This window comes from Marmota marmota, unplaced genomic scaffold (genome assembly GCF_001458135.2).
Source record: "Marmota marmota marmota unplaced genomic scaffold, marMar, whole genome shotgun sequence".
Lineage (NCBI taxonomy): Eukaryota > Metazoa > Chordata > Mammalia > Rodentia > Sciuridae > Marmota > Marmota marmota.
Window position 1 is genome coordinate 10,784,599 of NW_025999880.1, and position 16,328 is coordinate 10,800,926.

At 38.8% G+C, this 16,328-nt stretch overlaps 2 protein-coding genes across 14 annotated transcripts in view; one reads left to right on the forward strand and one right to left on the reverse strand.

The window, feature by feature from the left end:
- Utp18 (UTP18 small subunit processome component) overlaps window positions 1–886 on the reverse strand; it is a 36,791-nt gene extending 35,905 nt beyond the window's left edge. Inside the window, exon 1 of the mRNA XM_015495460.2 lies at window positions 249–886. Coding sequence (XP_015350946.1) covers window positions 249–590 — 342 coding nt within the window. The 5' untranslated portion in view covers window positions 591–886. The remainder of the gene's footprint in view (window positions 1–248) is intronic.
- A 24-nt stretch (window positions 887–910) lies between these two features.
- Window positions 911–16,328, forward strand: part of Mbtd1 (mbt domain containing 1) — a 60,238-nt gene continuing 44,820 nt past the window's right edge. For 2 of the 13 annotated variants that reach the window (XM_048788847.1, XM_048788828.1), the window contains exons 1-4: window positions 1,082–1,332; window positions 1,945–2,006; window positions 6,421–6,516; window positions 9,625–10,683. Coding sequence is in view for 6 of the 13 variants with exons in the window: in XM_048788828.1 (XP_048644785.1) it covers window positions 10,681–10,683 (3 nt within the window). In the remaining 7 variants the exon portion in view is untranslated. Of the gene's footprint in view, window positions 1,048–1,081; window positions 1,369–1,944; window positions 2,007–6,420; window positions 6,517–9,624; window positions 10,684–16,328 lie in introns of those variants that run through there. The other 11 variants (XM_048788850.1, XM_048788843.1, XM_048788840.1 and 8 more) reach the window with 10 other exon arrangements.

Here is a 16,328-nt window from a genome sequence, read left to right on the forward strand (position 1 = left end):
TGCATACAAGGCGCAGTGGCTCCTCCCGGGCAGAATAAGGCGTGGTCTGTGCCCGCCCAAGCTTGCAGTCCAGCGCGGGAAGGCCGGGTACGCAAAGCGGCGCCCCTCGGCGCCAGCCTTCAGGGCTCTCTCCCTCCCTCCCACCTGAGCGCTCGCCGCCGCAGGTCGCCCAGGCTCCGCCTTCAGAACCTCGCCGCCCGCCGCGCGCCCCGCCTGAGCGCGCTCGGCCCGCGCCGGGCCTCCCTCACCCGCGGGCCCCGCAGCCGCCGCAGCAGCGCGTCCTCGTCGTCCTCGACATCACCGAAAACCAGCTCTTCCAGGCACCGCTCTACGGCCGGTTTGTCCTCCTCCAGTGTCAGGCGATTCTGCTGCCGGAGCCGTCTCTCCTCCGCCGCCGCGGCGACAGTGATCGAAACGGCTGCAGCGGTCGGCTGGGCCGGCTGTGTCCGCCGAGATGAAGGGGCAGCCTTTTGGGGTGGCCCGCCCGTCCCTGCCCTGGCTTTCTGGTCTGACCTCATTTTGGTCTTCCTGTCCGGCCTCGCGCGGGCTCTCCGTTCGGGTCTCATCCGGCTCCTGCGTTCGGGCGGCATTGTTGGGTTTGAGAAGAAACGCAACCGCTCACGTGGAGCTGTTCTGCGCACGCGCTCCGTCGCCTCGCAGGCTGCCACCGAGGAGTTCCTGGGGGACCGGAAGGAGCTTGCGCAGCCTCTGGCCACGTGACCAATACCACTACGTCACTCCCACTCCCCTCGCCAGCCCCTCCCCGTGTGGGAGTTCCTCCGGGAGGGCCAATCTGCCGGGTGTAGGGGGACGCGGCGTGATTGGAGTGGAAATTTTTTCTAACACAACAAATGCAACATATTGAAAGGTGCGCAAGACAGCCAGAGTACAAACGGGGGTGACTGAATGAAACTTCTACTCTTCCTTCAGATCTTTTAACCACTGGACTTCACTCAAACCCCAATTACTTTTACTTCCCTTCGTTTTGGTACGGTCCTTAGAGTACGGAGCCTGCAGAGGGTCCCACGCTGGAGGAGAGAGAGGAGGGTATGTAGGGAAGTGGGCCAATCGGGGCGCGGGTCACGGCGCAGGCGCGCTGGGGAGGGAGGGCTATGCTAATATTGTTGATATCCTGGGGCCACCCGAGTTAAAGGGGGGAAATCCGGGGGCTGCCGCAGCCGCCACCAGTCTGGGCCCAGCTGGGGGCTCCCTTTAGTCGCCGCCGTCCCAGGGAGAGGCGCCTGCCCCCAGCTCGGGGAGGGGGCGCCGCGGGCTCGGGGAGCACGGACAACCCCTACCCATGAGGCCCTGATGGAAAACACAAAGGATCTGGTGAGAGCCGAGCGCGGCAGCTGCTTTGTGTACCAGGTGGGGGGAACGCCTGCAGCTCCCCGACCCCAGGAACCCCGCAGCTCCCTGACCCCGCTCCCAGGCCTGCTTCTTCATCCCACGCCCCCTCCCCCTACCGACCGTTAAACGATTCAGGGGTTCCCCTCCCCCACCCCCTCAGTCCCGGATTCGTTCGGGTTCTTTCCTCCACACTCTGGGGGAAACAAATCGAGAAGAAAGTTTTTTTTATGCCCCCCACCCCCACCCTACTCTGACTAGGGAGAAGGGCTGAATCCGACACTTACTTTTTTAGGCGTCCAGGGTGGGAGAGTGCAATGGAGACCTCACTTTTTGGAGGAGGTGGGTGTGGGGAAATATAGTTTTGGTGCTTTGCAGAAAAAGGTACCTATCCGTTTGGGTACCGGTGCCGCGAGGTATTTTGCACGTGGAGGTGGAAATATTGAAAGGGGGCGGGGTGGGCACGTGTGGGAAGGAGAGGTGGGAGGGGTGTTTGGGAAGCCGCCACCAAGGCCGCTTATTTAAAAGGGTTCCAGATCGGTGGGCTTCTAAGACTACTGCGTTCTCTTTTGTGAAATAAAAATCCTAACATTTCAGAGTCGGAAGAGACATTAGAGGTCACCCAAAGCAGCCGTCCCCTCTGCAGCCTCTGAAAAGTGGTAGGTAGTTTGGCCTCTACTAAACCCCTACAAACACTGAGTGCTCACTACTGCCCAGGAAAGCCCCTTTCGTTTTTAAGTAATTCTCTTCCTTTGCCTACCCTTATTAGACCCTTCAGTCTCATTCATGTCCTGGTTAAGTTGCTCCTTTTTTTACTTCTCAAATTTTCTCTCACATCCTCCTCACCCACCCACTGCTCATTGGCCTATATTTTGTGTGCCAGGAAAGAACAGCAGGGAAGTGGAGTGAGGAGGGGGATTTGAGAAAGTGAAGGCCAGCTGAAAACTTTGCTGGGTCAATTTCAAGTGTACTGACTTACATATCTTAAGATGGTTGATACTCTTCTGACAGGAAACTAGAGAATTGAAATCAGGATTTCATGGCCATTTTCTCTCACTAGTGCAACTTTTTAAAGTTAGAAATTTCATCATCTCTGTAGTTCTATCACAAAACACATTTGCTTATTGCCTCACTTTCCCTAAGGATGCCTAAAATTGCATCCTGGGGAAAATACTAAAGCCCTTAGAAACTTCAGCCTGGTAGAGAACTGATCAGAACTACTCTCCATCATTTTTTTAACAGTTCTGTCTTTTATGAGATTTGGAATTTATGCAGCACTTTAATATTTGCTTAGAGTTTGCAATATTTTTAATGCTCCCTACATTAAAAAGCACCAGTATTTGTCACTCAGTAGTTCAGTTTCAAATATATATTGTTGCTCAGTCTTTTAATGTTCTTCATTTAGTGAGCTCTGTTGCCTCCAGTAGTTTTCTTGGCAAAAGAATCTTGGGGCACGTGTTTTTTTCTTCCTAATATGGTGAAGTGGGAGTCCAAACATAATGTAGAAGTAATGCATCTGGTCTCAAAGACAGCCAATAAATTTTTATCCTAAACTTCCAGGCCCCTGTTTAGAATGTTAGAGCATATTTTTTTCTTTCCTCTCTTATGACTTAGAGACTTGCTTTGCTCTAGTGTGCTTAGGCTGGTTTTTGTTTACCTCAATACCAAAGACTGTTTAGAAAGAAAATAGATTTTTTTTGCACCACATCCTCTGAATAACAAATAGCTTTTATATTTATATAGAACCCATACTCAAGGCTTGTGAATAACTTGTAAATTATAGCAAAATCTGTCTTGAGCAAGTTTCTGTTCATATGTGAAGCCATGTTTTTCAACCATACAATTTTTAACTTTGTGAACTTGGACATGTAATATTTTCTTAAAAATCTAGTCACTAAAATTTAACATGGAATTGAATACTAGATCATGAAAATATTAATAGAGCAGTATAATTGTGTCTTTAAAGTTGTAATCAATATGGAGTTCCAAGTTGTTTTCCTGCTTACTTTAAATGTGAGCTGTCATGACATAAGTTGACTAACTTTGGAACCATTTGCCCTCTAAACATACTAGACAGGAACAACTGGTTTCACTGCTGTATTTTTTATGACTAGTTATATGTTGACATTATTATCGAAGCCTTTCTGGATAGTCAGGTGCTGCTTGTAGTATTAATTTTGGAAATTAAAATGAAATAACTTATTTTAAAGTATGTTAAAGCATATAATATTGGTCAAATAAACGTAAAATCATAGTTCATGAGTGAAATTGACATATTAACCTCATAAATCTTAAACTATGGGGCTGGGGATATAGCTCAGTGCTTGCCTCACATGCACAAGGCCCTGGGTTCAATCCCTAGCACCACAAAAAATAAATAAACCTACCTTAAACGACCTACTAAGAGCCAAAAATGCTCAGTGATCTCAATGACTACCTTCTAAACTTAAAAGAATCACTATTCTTTGGTGTCTCCTTGTTTCTCACTTTTTCATTTTTAAAATCTTTACTAGATAAGATTTAACCTTTAACACTTAGAGTTCAGAGTAAGACAGTTAATATGTCTCATTAGTCTTAGATTTTCAATTCCAAGAGAGATAAAACAGAACAATAGGGAAAAAAAAGTTCCTAAGTAGTTACAATAAGCTTAACTGTGTCTTCCAACAATAGTAGTGTATTAACTATCCCAGACAACTTTTTTTTTAAGAGAGAGAATTTTTTAATTTTTTTTTTTTTTTTTTTTAGTTTTCGGTGGACACAACAAATTTTATTTTTATGTGGTGCTGAGGATCGAACCCAGCGCCTCACGCATGCCAGGCGAGCGCGCTACTGCTTGAGCCACATCCCCAGCCCCAACTTTTGATTTTATGTGAAAATAACAGGTTACTTTAGTTCTTTGGTTGGGGGAGGGTACTGGATTGAACCCAGGGGTGCTTAACTACTAATCTACACCCCCAACCCCTTTGTATTTTTTATTTTGAGACAGGGTCTCACTAAGTTGCTTAAGGCCTCACTAAATTGTAGAGGCTGATCTCGAACTTGCAATCCTCCTGCCCCAGCCTCCCAAGTTGCTGGGATTACAGGTGGGTAGTGCCATGCAGTTAAGATCTTTTTTTTTTTTAATGAACATTTTTTAAGGATTTAGTTCCCATAAACTTATAATTTATTTTTTTTCTTTGCTTCAGTCAAGAAAAGGTGCCTAAAGGGGTTGTGGCTCAGCAGTGGAGTACTCGCCTGGCGTGCATGGGGCGCTGGGTTCGATCTTCAGCACCACATAAATGTAAAATAAAGATACTGTGTCCATCTAAAACTTAAAAAAATAATTATTAAAAAAAAAAAAAGGTGCATGAATAATAATTCCATTTGAACAAACTCTATAAATGTGAGGTAGGATGAAGTGGTGGAGTGAGGGGGCCCTGGAAAAGTAGGTTAGAGTTGTGATTCTGCCACTGTCTAGTTGCATGATAGTAGTTGAAGGTCCTGTGTCTCAGTTTTCTCATCCCAGTTGAAAAGTTGGTGTATAATCAGTTAGCATTGTCCAGTAGAACTTGGTGCAGTGGTGGAAACATCCTATATTCGTGCTGTCCATATATGACTATTGAGCACTTAAAATGTAGCTAGTAAACCAAAGAACTCAATTTTTTATTGTATTAATCAGTCAATTTCAATAGCCACATGTCTGCCAAATTGAACATGCAGGTATAGAACAGTGTTTTTCAAATATAGCTAGACTTCCTCTTGGAGGCTTTTGTTAAAAATACATACTCCTCCCCTGGATATAGTAAGGTCTACAGTAGTAAGGTCTGCAGTAACATCTGAGAATTTGTTTTAAATGTATGCTCTAGAGAGCTTTATTTTTGTTTTGTTTTTCATCAGATTAGTTAAAGAAACACTGCATAAGAGATTTCTGAGCACCCTTCTAGTTCTTACTGTGGTGTTGATAACCTAGCATTTAGTATAATATAAGTGACCTCTGAACAAAGTGAGCAAACTGGGCTCTAGCTCTAGCTCTGCCACCTTCTGACCTGTGATCTCAGACAAGTTTCCTAATCTCTTTGAGCTTCCTCCTATTCCTCATCTGAAATGTGGGGTGAGAATCAGCCTTGCTTCCCTTCTGAAGTTTTCTATAAACCAGAATCCCCTCTTCTCCCTTTTCACTGGATTATCTAATTCATACTCTATTCTTATAAAACTGGTTGTATATAAAGCTCATTCATTTATTAAATCAATTGCAGCCACAGTTTGCAGTCTTAGTTGTAAAGTGGGCATAATGAGTCTTAATTTTTTTTGGATTTTTGATGCTTAGCATAACGATGCGTGTAGCTCCATAAATATTGACTGATATCATCTGTTTATTTACTTTTAGGCTTCAAAACTTTAATTGATTAGTTATAGATTATTTTATATACCAGAGAAATATCCCCTTACTTTACATATATGTATGTAACTCAATTTTTTTTTAATTTTTTAGTTGTAGTTGGGCACAATATCTTTATTTTATTCATTCAATTTTTTTTTTTTTTTTTAATATGGTGCTTAGGATCAAACCCAGGGAGGCAAGTGCTCTACTGCTGAGCCACAACCCCAGCCCTGTAACTCAGTAATGTTCTATTGGTTAATGTTCAGTGATTTCGTATCTTAGTACTGGGGATAAATTGAACCCAGGGGCTATCTACCACCGAACTACCTCCCCAGTCCTTGTTATTTTGAGATAGTATCTCACTAAAATAGTTGAATCTGGCCTCAACTTGTGCTTCTCCTGCTATTAAAAGCCGGAGTAGCTGGGGTTAAAGACATGCGCCACCGTGCCCAGCAGTGATTACATAGCTTTTGAGCAACCAGCTTCAAATATATTTTTAAAAGATAATCATGCTAGAGATGTTGCATGGTGGTAGAGCATTTGCCTAGCCTGCACAACAAACTGGGTTTGGTACCCAGAGCTTTCAAAAAAAAAAACACCAAGAGAACTATTAGGTTTTTTTCATTAGCCCTGATAATAATGATCTTAAAGACCCTCTAGGCCACCATGTGTTTCATACTTAATTTTGACAAGGTCATCTTATTTTTAATTAGCTTTTCAGGTTCATACTTAAGGATTCATAACTTTCTTCCGAAGAACTGAAAGTGTCCATGTGAACTATTTTATTTTATCATACATCTTCCTGTGTGGTAAGTGGTATTTTCCTTATTTAGAAGAGAGAGAAACTGAGACCCAAGTAATTGTTGCATCCAAAGTCATGATAATGATAAAACCAGAAGTTGGATCCAAAAACAGAAATTTGGATTTATCACTGGCCAAACTGTGCTTTTCATCCAGGTGTGGAATAAGGAAGAGGCCAGCGAGAGCTTAAAAAGCACCCTCACTTCTAAGTCCAGTCATCATAGAATATCTGTTGTGAAGTTTGTGAGCTCATGCATACAATGTTCACATTTAAAGTTTGAGAAAATATACTTGTCAGATGCCATCTCGCTCAATCCTGCCTGGAACATGAATCATCCTTTTGTCCAGTTATCCACAATTTTATCCACCCATTATTTACTAGCCATCTCAGTTATCAGACTATTAAGGTATTAGAGGGCTTGTGTTAAAATACCTTATGTAGGAGCCTGAAGCCATATTGATCATCTCATCATATAGGCCTTATATCATTACAAGAAAGGTGAGTATAGACTAAGTAGATATTTTGTCAGATTCCATTCATATAACTTCTATTACAGTATATTTCAATTATTCTCTTATTGTTAATCTTACTGTGCCCAATTTATAAATTATTATAAATATTCATAGAAGCTGGTAGAATTCTGGGAGGAGGAGGAAAATTAACTGGAAAAGTACATGAGGGAGATTTCTAGAATGACAGAGAAGTGCTATATCTTGATATGCATTCAAAAATATGCCTCATGTTTTTTGGGGGGGGCCAAGTTACCAGGGATTGAACTCAGGGGCACTCAACCACTGAGCCACATCCCCAGCCCTATTTTGTATTTTATTTAGAGACAGGGCCTCATTGAGTTGCTTAGCACCTCACTTTTGCTCGTGTTGACTTTGAACTTGCGATCCTCCTATCTTAGCCTCCCAAACTGCTGGGATTATAGACTTGTGCCACCATGCCCAGCATGCCTCAGTTTTGAAAAACTTAACTGTTAAGTAAAAGAGAAATGCAAACAAACTGCAGTTTCTTATAAACAATGATTAAAATACTAAGCAACATAAACTGTACAATATATTTATTGTATAGTGAGAAGAAAATTCATAGCCCTATATTAATGAATATGCTTGTCTCAGAAGCAAAAAGAACCAAAAAAAGCTAAAAGAAAACACACACACACACACACACAAAAAAAAAAAAGAAAAGTAGAAATTAATGAGTTAAGGGCTGGGGTTAAAGCTCAGTGATAGAGTACCTGTCTAGCACATGTGAGGCACTAGGTTCAATCCTCAGCACCACATAAAAAATAAATGAATAAACAAAGGTATTGTATCCATCTGCAAATAAAAGAAATTAATGAATTTACAAAAAAAAAAAAAAACACTATACATCCAATTAATGAATCAATCCTGGGCCTTTAGGGGAAAATTTGCAAGACAGATAAACCATTAACTAATTTAAGATGAGAAAAAGAACAATAGATAGACCAAGGGGAATTCTGCCTGGGACATCACATGTTCCCAGTGCTACATGACTACAGAAAATGGAAGAGGAAATTGTGATTATTTTTAGAAATAATACTGATTTCTAAACCTTTGATGGAGGTAATGCAAAGAAATGAAAACTACAGATAATAGTTAAGAATATCACTGTAAAATTCTAACTATTACGCAGTCTCTCGCACCACATTAACTCATTGTGTCCCAGATGTGGAACACCTTTAAAAACTTAAATTGAGCAACAAATATACCACTAAGGGTAACTGAAATAATATGTGAATATTATGTTCACAGAATTAAAAACTTGTGACTTAATGAATTGTGTAAAAACATCTTGGTGAAGCTTATACTAGAAATACAAAGATAATTTAGTGTTTGGGAACCTACATAATTTACTATATTAATAGTTCTGAACAGAAAGATTATAGATCTTGAAAAGGCCTGAGGCAAAATTTTAACACCTAACCGAAAGTTTTGAGAAAACAGGAGTGGATAAATACTTCTTTATTTAACATGACTTTATTTTCACAAATAAGCACCTCAGTCCTAAAGCCAGCATTTTAATAAGAAACACAGTAACAAAGTAAGGGTGACTCTTTTCTACACTATTTAGACTAGAACTCTGAGCCCATACATGCAGGATGGAGAAAACAAGTCAGGCATAATACTGGAAAAAGAAAAAATAAAGTTTCTTTGTTGGTGACATGATTGTTTTTATGAAAAGCCATAGAAAATCAATGGCCAAACTATCTCAAGACAATTTGAGAATCTTAAATAATAAATGTCCATGTAGTGCAGAAATAACCAGTTAAGACAATACAACAACCAGGCATGGTGGTGCACACCTATAATCCAAGCTAATCAGTAATTTGAGGCCGGAGGATCTCAAGCTCGAGGCCAGCCTTGGCAACTTAGTGAGACCCTGTCTCAAAAAAATAAAATGACAAAAAACTAGCTCAGTGGTAGAGTGACCCTGGGTTCAATCCCCAAAACTGCAAAAAAGGAAGGAAAATAGAAAAGGTGGTACCACAAAAAGAAAATCACACTTATAATAGGAACAACAAAATACTTAAAATTCTTAAGGATGTGCTTTAACGAGAATTGTTTTAAAAGCTATGTGAAGCTTGGGGTCTGGGGTTGTAGAGCACTTGTTTAGCATGTGTGAGGCACTAAGTTCGATCCTCAGCACCACATAAAAAATAAAGTTATTATGTCCATCTACAACTAAAAAAAAAAATTTTTTTTTTTTTTTTAAATAAAACTCTATGTGAACCAAACTATAAAGCATTCCTAAAAGACAAGTTAAGCCAGGCACGGTGACACACGCCTATAATCCGAGCAGCTCAAGAGGCTGAAACAGGAGGACCACAAGTTCCAGACCAACCTCAGCAACTCAGTATGGGCCCTATCTCAGATTTTAAAAAGGCGGGAGCTGGGGTTGTTGGCTCAGTGGTTAAGCAACCCTGGGTTCAATCCCCAGTACCAAAAAGAAAACACAAGATAAATTTGAACAAAGGGAAAAGCATCCATTGTTCTTGTTTAAGACATCTCAATATCATCTAGTTGTCACATCTTTCTAAGTTAATTGATAAATTTGATTAAATCCCAATATAAATTTTTTGGTATAGAGTTGAACTAGTTAATACAAGAAGTTCATCTGGAAAAAGAAACATGCAAGAATATGGAAACATTAAAAGAGCTCTTTGAAGTGGATCTAGCTCCAGCAGGTATAAAAATATCCTGGAAAGCCTGTAATTATAAAAGCTAGGAAATGGCACGTGACTAGACAAACAAACAAACAAAAAAGCCCTGCACCACCTAATCTTTTAGTCAACAAGGAACCACATGTACAATAGTGGTACCATAAGATTATAACGGTGCTGAAATTTTCCTGTTGCTTATGACATTATAGTAGCCACTATAATGTGGTAGCACAATGTACTACGTGTTTGTGTTGATGCTGGTGTAAACAAACCTACTGTATTCTAGTGCTTTAAAAGTATATCACACACAGTTATGTACACTACATAATGCTTAATAATAAATGCCTGTGACTGGTTTATGTGTTTACTATGCTTTTTATCATTATTTCAAAGTGTACATGTTATTTTTTTAAGTTCGCTGTTAAACAGTATTCCATGTTATATCAACAGTAGCCTCATAAATCTCATGTTCACTGCATCTTTCCATCATGCCATTTTCTCTTCTACTTGATTTAGTCACATGTTGTTTTGCTCATCGTGGCCCCTAAGCATACAAAATCCATTGCTCATATTGCCACTGTGAGGCCACATGGAGGGACTGACTTGAAAATGAAACAAGTGATTAAGCACTACAAAGGTGGAAAATCAGTGATGGTTATTGCTCGCCAGTCAGGCATGTCCCATTCCTCCATAGCCATGAGCTTGAAGAACAAGAACAAAGAAGGATCTGCTTCATTGAAGGCAATAAGACTACAATTCAAGAAGGGTCTATGTCTGATGTGCAGGTACTTCTAATGACCTGGATTGAAGACCAAACACAGAAGCATATTCCTCTCAGTACCATGATGGTCATGGCCAAGGCAAAAAGTTGGTGATGATGAAAGAAAAGGCTGGACCTGACCACAGTGTTGAATTTACTACTAGCTTTGAGTGGCTGAAATGATTCAGAAATCATTAGTTCATTGCATTATGTGAAAGTGAATGGTGAGTGCTGATGTGAAAACAGCTGAAAAACTTGTGGAAACTAGGCTGATTGGGGGAAATAATTATTTGTCAGAGCACTCTAACAGCATAGGCTATATAATATAGCCTAATGTGTAGTAGGCATAGTTTCTGGGTTTGTGTAAGTGCATTTTATGTTTAACCAACAGCAGAATCATTCAGTGTTACATTTCTTGAAACATGTTCCTGAAATTAATTGACATGTGGCTATAGTATAAGATCCAGAAGTGGACAAAACTACATAGGGATACCTAATACTTAAAGTGGTATTTCAAACCAGAGGTAAAGGTGGACATTCTAATAAAAGATATTTTAGCAACTACCTAGCTATTTGGTGGTGAGGGGGTGGATATTAGGCCCATTTTTCACACCATACACAAGAATAAACTCCAAATGGGTCAGAATCTAAATATAAAACTGTATAAATGCCAGAAGGAAATGTGGGTAAATTTTTCTATATCATGATTTAAGAAATTCTTTTCTAATTGATTCATAATTAAGATGCAGTGAAAGACTATACTGGTTGCCCTAGGGATATAGCTCAATGGTAGAGTGCATGCTTCAAATGCATAGGCCCTGCGTTTGATTCTTAGCATCAAAAAAGAAAAAAATACTGGTAAATTTTAATACATTAAAAAAAATAATTTTAGCCAAAAAAACTTCATGTGCAGAATCATAATTTGCCATAAATACAGAGAAGAGTGAATTTCTGAGTACAAACAACTGAAATAAATCATGACTAAAAACCTTAAGGAAAAAGCACAAAAAGATCAGAACAGACAAATCCCACGTGCGCAAAAGAAGATACAAAAAAAGACAAACTATGCAAGACTGAGCACTGAGTTTAAAGAGTTGGTCTTTAATATCAACTCCCCACTAAAAACGAGAGTTTCTTGGAAAAATGAATTTCAGGGTTGGAACAACAGGTAAAAAGAAAATTGAGCGTGAAACATGTTTTTGTGCCAGAAAGGAAGTACTCAAAAATTGTCAGGAGCTTGTGAAAAAGAACCAGTTTGGGGAGATCCTAGCAGCCAAACCTGGGATGATATGAGTCTTGAAACCAGACCAAACCTAGAGCAGGTCATTAAAATTAACATCACCAGTAAGGACAGATAGCCATCCTGCTTCTGGAGTTGATACCCTGAGAAAAACAGCACTAGCTATGTAAACAGCTGGTTGATATGCAACATCAATTAATGAGAAAATCTCAAGTAAACCCAAAATAAAGAAATTTTTACTTTTGAGATAAGTGAAATCTGCAGAATTCCAGTTTATGTAAGATAATCTTTCAAGTAGGGAGGTCATAACACCCACTCCTGAAGTGGGGGCTGTACCACAGCACTTCCTTCCCAAGAGTTCAATATGGGAAAAGTTAAGAAACACTTTATTGCAGGGCATAGTGGCACATGCCTGTAATCCTAGTAGTTCGGGAGGATGAGGATTGTGGATCACAAGTTCAAAGCCAGCCTCAGCAATGTAGGCCCTGTCTCAAAAAGGGCTGAGGATGTGGCTCAGTGGTTAAGCACCCCTGTGTTCAATTCCCAATTACCCCCTCCCCACACAAAAATCACTTTACATGGAGAAATTTGACACTGCCTCAACCAGATGATCAAAGTCAACATCAACACTAATAAGTCATGTTGATAGTATTTATGTAATATAAATGGCACTGATGTGAGTAACTTACCTTCCAACACAACTTCAGCCTGATCATGAGAACAAATCTCAGTGGAGAGGTGTTAAACAAATTACCTAAGCAGTACTCCTCAGAACTCTCAAGATATCCAAAAAGAGAATTTTTTTTTTAAATCCACAATAACTTTAGGACAATTTATGCCTGAAGACTTATGGCAACTATATGTAATACAGAATCTTGGAATCGAAAGAACATTAGGTGAAAATGAAAGAGATCTGAAGTAAGTGTAGAGTGTTTAAGGATAACGTGTCAATGTTGATTATTTGCAACAAATGCACAATACTAAGATTTAATAATAGTAGAAGTGGATGTTTAAACCTGCTGTATTTTCAGTTTTTCTAACTTCTGAAAAATAGCTCCTTTAAGGGAGGGAACTATGTTCTTAAAAATATGTTAAGTGTTAAGAAAGACAAAATTATCCTTCTAGATTCAAACTTAAGATTGACATGACAAATGGAATGTTTGATCTTGGACTAGAGGGGGAGAAAATCCACACATTGAGTCATCAACAGAATGTGAGTGGTAGATTAGATTAAAGTATTGGGTTAATTTTGTAATTTCTTGATCATTATTGCTATGCTGATACCATATAAGAGGATATCATTATTAGGAAAGGCACATTGAAATGTAGGGCAGTATTTCCCAACCAGGGTAGTTTTACCTCCTGCAAGACGTAGCTCCTGGAGGCTTTTAGGGTTGTCACAGGGTGAATGGGGGAATATTACTGCCAGAAATGGTACTAAACATACTAAATACAATGCACCATGTAAGTTCTCTGGCCCAAAATGCCAGTATAAGGTTGAGAAACCCTGAGCTGTGCTTCCAGCCCTGATTTAGAGGTAAGTGGACTTTGAAGCATGTAAGCTTTTCACAAATAGCTGGGGGTTGGGGGGAAGTTGTATATAGAGAGAAATAAATGGGTCAGAATGCTAATAATTGATCAATCAGGTTAATGATATCAAGTTTGTATTATTGGAACTGCTGTTAAATTACAAATAAATGATACTAAAAAGCTAACTATTTTATAGTAAAAGTTTTATTATTACCTTCTTAAAGTAAAAAAGACATGATATAATATATTCAATAAATTAATTTTATGAAAAATAAAAATATATAACCCAGCTAGTACTCAATAGATCAAAATACTTGCTTTTTGTTAATGTCACTGGAAAATAAGGAGTCTTGTTTCATTGCCATATAGTACAAGTTTTTTTTTTTAATTGCTGTGTTTTCATAGTATGTAGCTAGTATACTACTACCTATTACTGCTGTTCACCCAGTCACTAGTACCTTTAGTATAATAATTTTTTCTAGTAATTGTTGGCTTTTTTTTTTTTTTTTTTGTACTAGGGATTGAACCCAGGAGTACTTAACATCCCCAGCCCTTCATATTTTTTAAGACAGGGCCCTCACTAAGTTTCCGAGAGCCTTGCTAAGTTGCTGAGTCTGGCTTTGAACCTGAGATCCTGCTGCCCCACTCTCCTGAGCTGCTAAGCGTGCACCACTGCACCTGGCTCGTATTTTCATTTGGTCGTGTTGGGAGTATCACCATTTTTTGACATGCTCCAACAAACATAAAAACTGATGTTTTTCCAGAATTGTCATCATCCTCCTCCTCTAATGCAGTCTGCTTCCCTTTACCTCTGTCCTGTGTTGGTTCATTTAGTTCCTATATCAGCCATCTTCCTCTATCTTGGTTACTTTGATGTACAGTAAAATGCATCTTCTGGGAACTTGCCAAAAAAGCACAAATATTAGAACTGTTTCTTTGAAATGCGGCATTTTTAACAGATTTATTGGAGTAAAATGTATAGTTGCATAAGTTTTTTGAGGGGATTAGTTTTGTTTTGTTTTACTGTGCTGGGATCCAATCCAGATCCTTGTGTGTATTAGGCAAGTGCTCTACCACTAAACTACTTCTCCAGCCTAATTTGATAAGTTTGACATAGGTATATGCTCATGAACTCCCACCACAATCTAGATAATGAGGATACCCATCACCTCCCAAATTTTTCTTCTCCTCCTTTATAACTCCTTTTCATCCCCGGCCCTCACCCTGTCTCCTAGTAATTACTGATCTACTTTCTATCACTACACACTAGTTCACATTTTCTGGAATTTTATATAAAAGCAATCATTTATTATGTACTCCTTTTCTGTCTTTCACAAAGCTTAATTATTTTGAGGTTTTATCTATATTGCAATTCATTTTTTGTATTGCTGAGTAAGCAAAATGGAATTATTGTAATGATGTACAACAATTTGTTTATTTACTTGGTAGATACTTAGATTGCTTCCAATTTGGGCTATTTAGTCCATTGCATATATGTGTTTAAATAGGCGTATGCTTTCATTTATCTTAAGTACCTAGGAGTAGAATGGGTGGCAAGTAGTACAGGTTTAACTTTTTAAGAAACTGTTTTTCAAATTGCTTGTACATTCCCATCTGCAGTGTGTAACAGTTCTGTTTGCCATAATTCTTTTCAAGCCATGGCATTTATGTGTAATAGTATCTTGAGGGTTTAATTCATATTTTCCCATTGAACAAAAATGTTACCTATCTTTTCCTGTCCTTAGTTGTCATCTATATGTCTTAACTTGAATTGTCTATTTAGATCTTTTTTTCTTTTAATTGGATTGTTTCATTCATTGAGTTTAGTGTTTCTTTGAATATTCTTTCATTCATTGAATTTAGTGTTTCTTTGAATATTCTAAGTCTTGTTCCAGTTAGAGGAAAAGTATCCAGCTTTCCACCCTTACATGTGATGCTAGCTTTAGGATTTTTCTATTGTCTATCAGGTGAGAAAGTTTTCTGTTCCTGGTTTGCTGAGGATTCTTAATAGAAATCAGTGTTGAATTTTGTCAGACACTTTTTCTGTATCTTTTAGGGATAACCATAGCTTTTTTCTTTATTGTGTCAGTATGCTAAGTTTACCGATTTTCAAATGTCGAACTAGTTTTGCATCACTAGAATAAACCTACTTGGTCAAAGCATATTATTTTTATGTATCATTAGCCTCAATTTGCTACAATTTGTGTAAGACTGTTTGCTTCCTGTATTAATATGGAATCTTGTTCAGTTCTATTTGGGGGATCAAAGCAATTCTGGCCTAATTGAATGGGTTAGAAACTATTCCATTACCTTCGGTTCTGGAAGAGTTGGAGTAGAATCAGTATTTCTTAAGTAGAATTCCCTACTAAAGCCATTTGGGCCTGGAGTGTTCTTTGTGAGAAGATTTTTAACTACAAATTTAGTTTCTTTAACCAGTACAGGATTGTTCTGTTTCTTTATGAACAACAGTGGGATTTGTGTCTTGAAAAAAAATTTGTTCAGGGCTGGGGTTGTGGCTCAGGGGTAGAGCACTTGCCTAGCATATGTGAGACACTGGGTTCGATCCTCAGCACCACATAAAAATAAATAAAATAAAAGTCTATCAACAACTAAAATAATTTTTGTTTTAATTTTGTTCATTCACACAAGTTGAATTTATTGGCATAAGGTTATTAGTAATATTATTATCCTTTTAAATAGTGATGTCACTTCTTTTGTTCATGATATTGGAAAATTCTCTCTAGCTCTCTTATTGTCTAGCTTCTTATCGTGTATATACGTGCATTTTTTTTAACTTTATCATTCACCTGTTGGATTTATTGTTTTGCCTCTTCTATTTTTAAATTCCAAGATCTATTTTGTTCTTTGATAATGTCTTACTCTTATATCTCAGAAGACTTACATTTTTTTAAGTTTTCTTTTGGTCCATACATTACTTCTGTTTTCTATTGATTTGTTTTGGTCCTTAATTCACACTCTTAGAGAGGCCTTTGTTAAATGATCAGTGGTCCTTACCTGGTTGATCACTCTGAGTGCTTAGTAGAAAGTAGCTGATTAGACTGGGTGTGCCTGAGTTGTGCTAGTTGACTACCAAGATTC